Source organism: Lactuca saligna, chromosome 4, assembly GCF_052625555.1.
Source record: "Lactuca saligna cultivar CGN05327 chromosome 4, ASM5262555v1, whole genome shotgun sequence".
Lineage (NCBI taxonomy): Eukaryota > Viridiplantae > Streptophyta > Magnoliopsida > Asterales > Asteraceae > Lactuca > Lactuca saligna.
In genome coordinates, this window is record NC_136420.1 from 129162601 (window position 1) to 129166287 (window position 3687).

Sequence of the window (3687 nt, forward strand, 5' to 3'; positions counted from 1 at the left end):
CATCTACAGAGTCTGAATACAAAACCTTATCTGATACAGTTACTGAACTCACATGGCTTCAAACTTTATTACATGAACTTCGGGTCCCTACTCGGTCTGTTCCAACCTTGTGGTGTGACAATCTAGGCGCAACATATTTATCAGCCAATCCTGTTTTTCACACACGAACTAAACATGTTGAGGTTGATTTTCACTTTGTTCGGGAAAAAGTTTCCCAAGGACAACTCTCGGTTCAGTTTATCTCCACAAAGGATCAGATTGCAGACCTGTTTACCACGCCTCTACCTTCACATCGATTTCTCTTTGCGGTCCATGCTATAGGTCGCTCCCAGACCTTATCTTGCGGGGGTATAGTAGATGATATTTTATATATTAGATTCTAGATGGTTATAGTGTAAATATGTCTATTATATATATTGCTTTGTAATCACGTTACTACAATAATACAATTCAATCTTTTACAAAGTCTATTTCTAAGCATTAAATCACTTTGAACTTGTGATTTTTCATATAGTTTTGGATGACATGTTTAACAACTTAAATGCCGGTTTAGAGAAATAATCACGATATTGCTAGAACACATAGCGATTTTGAGTATTTCGATTCATTTTATTGGTTTGAGAAATAAAAGTTGATTAACTTAAGCGAGATTCACCAAAATGATTTTAATGATTTGGGATGGATACATCTTATTGGTCAACATGATATTCGATTATCAGTCTTCAATACATAGAGACAAATGTGGTCACTTAAATTAATTGTAAGCCTTTTTGGTTTGATGGTGGAAACAGGAAAGCGTTGTTCTTTTCCTTTGCTCTGTAAGTTATTAAACCTAATTTTGGTTTTGTTTGTTACAACAAGGGTTGAAAGATGTTTTTCTATAATGAAACTCTTGAAGACGGACTTGTGTAATAAAATAAATAACGATTTTGTGAATGATATTTTGATATGCAATGTAGAAAATAACACTTACATGTTAAAATTTAAAATCCACATGCTCCTTCTATGTTGCCTCCTTAACAATACGTGTGTTGTGTGTATGATAAAACATACCCGACCAAACATGTTTGCAAGGTGACATTTTTGTTTCATATGTGCATGGGCTTTACCCGGCCCGCCTTGTCTAGAGATAAAACTATGCAAAACTATTATTTATGCTTACAAATTTACAAGTTACAATGGACATCAATGATTGTTTACTTTGTATTTAACCTATGCCTATATATTGATCATAACATGGGTTAGTTATTCTCTTTCTACGCTTCTATAGTATTTCTTTGATGTGACTGTGAACCCTATCAAACCCCAAAAAAGTAGCAACCTCATATATAAAATGATCACAACCAACATTATTTTAAGAATCGGGATTTTATTATTATTATTATTATTATTATTATTATTATTATTATTATTATTATTTGTTTTAATTGTTGTAAAGGCAAATACGTAATTTTATTATAGTATAATACAAATTTATACAAACGTTGTTTTCCAAAATGAACACGTATAATCCAAATTCGCTTGTTCAATTATCAAATTCTAATTATTATGACTTCAAATTGCCATAATCAAACAATCAATTTCAAAAGGAAGCCCTTAAATCTGATGCTGATAAAGTAACTTGATCATTTTCATTCAATAAATAGTTTTTCTTTTCTGAAAATATGTCTAAAGAGTTTACCATGCACTAATGAGAAATATAAATATCAATGTCTAGCCTTTGAATTCATAAGATACCATATATGAACTTCAAGAATGCTCCACAATATAACATAACAAAGTATTGAACCCATAGACATGATTCCAAGCACTAAAAATAGAAAGCTTCAAGTATATGTCCCCCTATCCTTTGCTCCTGATCAGATGGCAACTACTGGGCAAGAGCCCAATCACTCTTATACAAAGTGTTAATTAATATATGATTCAGCAGATATCCAGTAATGGTCGTGTTCATGTTCATATCTCTAACACAATATCTGAATAAGAAAGTGGAATTATCAATACTTAATACACTTTTATTTTGGTAATACTTTGGAGGAAATTAAGCTACGAAAGAGCTTAATTCATTCAACTTACATTCGGAATCAGTTTTCACCCATTTTGAGCCATCATTTGCGTCGTCTTCCTGTTTTTCTATTGCTTTTCCTTTCCCCTTCCTTGGTGATTGTCTGTTTTCGATAAGTTTCCTTGTGGATGACGCTCGAGAAGAGTTCGGAGGATTGATCTTATTTTTAAGCATTGCCCTTAATAACTGCAGTTTAACGACATATTTACTTAAAATAAAACCATCAATACATATATAAACTTATGTTTGCAAAAAGAAAGAGGAAAAACAATGAAGTTTACCCTCTCCATTCTTGATTCTGGAAGTCGATCTTGCAAGCTAGGCATTGGTGGCAAACCGCTGCTGCATACAAATATTTTCTTCAAGAGGAAAGAAATTGATTTTGGTTTTTTCCCGATTGCCTTCTTACTGTTTTCCATGCAAATATCTTTGCACCTACCAAGAATTACTCTAATTGTGCGATCAATATCTTCCTCTTTATCATCTTGATTAGTGATAACTGTGGTTGAAAGCCTTCGATCAACTTCTAAGCTTGATGGACAATTAAGAAATCTATCCAATGGGAGATCAGCAGTGATTTCTCCTTGTTTATTAGCAGCAGGTTTCTTGGACAAAAGCTTTGTTAACTCGTTCTGTAATTTCCCGATTTCTTCAGGTGTGAAGTCAGATAGATCTGGAGAGGATGATGCTGTAACTTTTGTATTATCTTCGATTTCTTCATTTTCAGTTGATATATCATTGTTTCCAAACGTTCCTATTGCCAGCAACCCATGAGGCCAATCTTTGAATTCTTCTTTCTGAGTGTCTTGTTTCACGTGAACTATATGATATATAGATTATTAATTATTTCCTCTAATATTTTTGGAGGATTAAATAGAGAGAAACGAAAAGGTTACATACGTGTAGTAGAGGTGGCTGTATTCGACTTTTTATGCTCTTGCCCACCATTGAATTTAGTTTGCATCCAACTAAAGAACTGCAACCAAAAGATATATCACCTTGTAAAACACCATTGATTGTAGATTATTTACAAAAACATCAACAAGAAAAGTACTTGGTCTTACCTTCATTTTGATACCAATATGAAGAGAGATTGGTGATGATGAAAGCGAAAATGGGTCTCTAAAGAAAGTGTTGAGATGAGTGGAAGCAGATCCTAAAAGCCAATGAGAGATGAGGTTTTGAAATTAATAGTTAAAGGAAAGAACGATGAAAGAATTTCATTAAGTAGTTGTAGTTTTGACTGTTGCTGAAGACCTCCCTGTAGCTGTAGGCTTAAGAAGCTGATTGGTACAAGTATCCAAATGCATCAATTGGACAACTCGTATTCAGTCGTATTCCTTTGTGCATTAAATCATTAAGTTCTACATTATATTGGAATTTCTTAATGTTTTAAAAGAAGATGGTTTGATGATAGCCCCCAGTATCCCATGCATAATGAAATAGATTTATTATTATAATAATGCCTTCATGTTTCCTTCTAATAATACATGCCCTACAATTTTTAGTGCAGAGGTTGACACACGTAACACCATTGGATCCATCTTGATACACTCTTCTGCTCTAAGGTAGACTACGTGGGTTTATGGGCTAGCTAATTGCCTTCACTAAATAAATTATTT

The 3687-nt window shown here is 33.2% G+C and overlaps 1 protein-coding gene across 1 annotated transcript; it reads right to left on the reverse strand.

Annotated features, from left to right (window-relative positions):
* Positions 1–1695: 1695 nt before the first annotated feature.
* On the reverse strand, positions 1696–3481 carry LOC145038808 (protein NEGATIVE GRAVITROPIC RESPONSE OF ROOTS-like). Its single transcript, XM_078987050.1, has 5 exons — positions 3130–3481; positions 2966–3041; positions 2347–2885; positions 2077–2251; positions 1696–1976 (listed from the first exon to the last, which is right to left on the reverse strand). The coding sequence occupies exons 1-5, from the start codon at positions 3133–3135 to the stop codon at positions 1957–1959; spliced, it is 816 nt and encodes a 271-aa protein (XP_078843176.1). The 5' UTR covers positions 3136–3481; the 3' UTR covers positions 1696–1956.
* Positions 3482–3687: the final 206 nt, after the last annotated feature.

Bases quoted from the DNA above. Each gene is read 5' to 3' on its own strand.
- LOC145038808 (XM_078987050.1), bottom strand. The intron at 2,252-2,346 runs GTAAACTTCATT...GTTAAACTGCAG, and splicing joins CAGAATCAAGAATGGAGAGG to TTATTAAGGGCAATGCTTAA. The intron at 1,977-2,076 runs GTAAGTTGAATG...TTTCTTATTCAG, and splicing joins GGTGAAAACTGATTCCGAAT to ATATTGTGTTAGAGATATGA.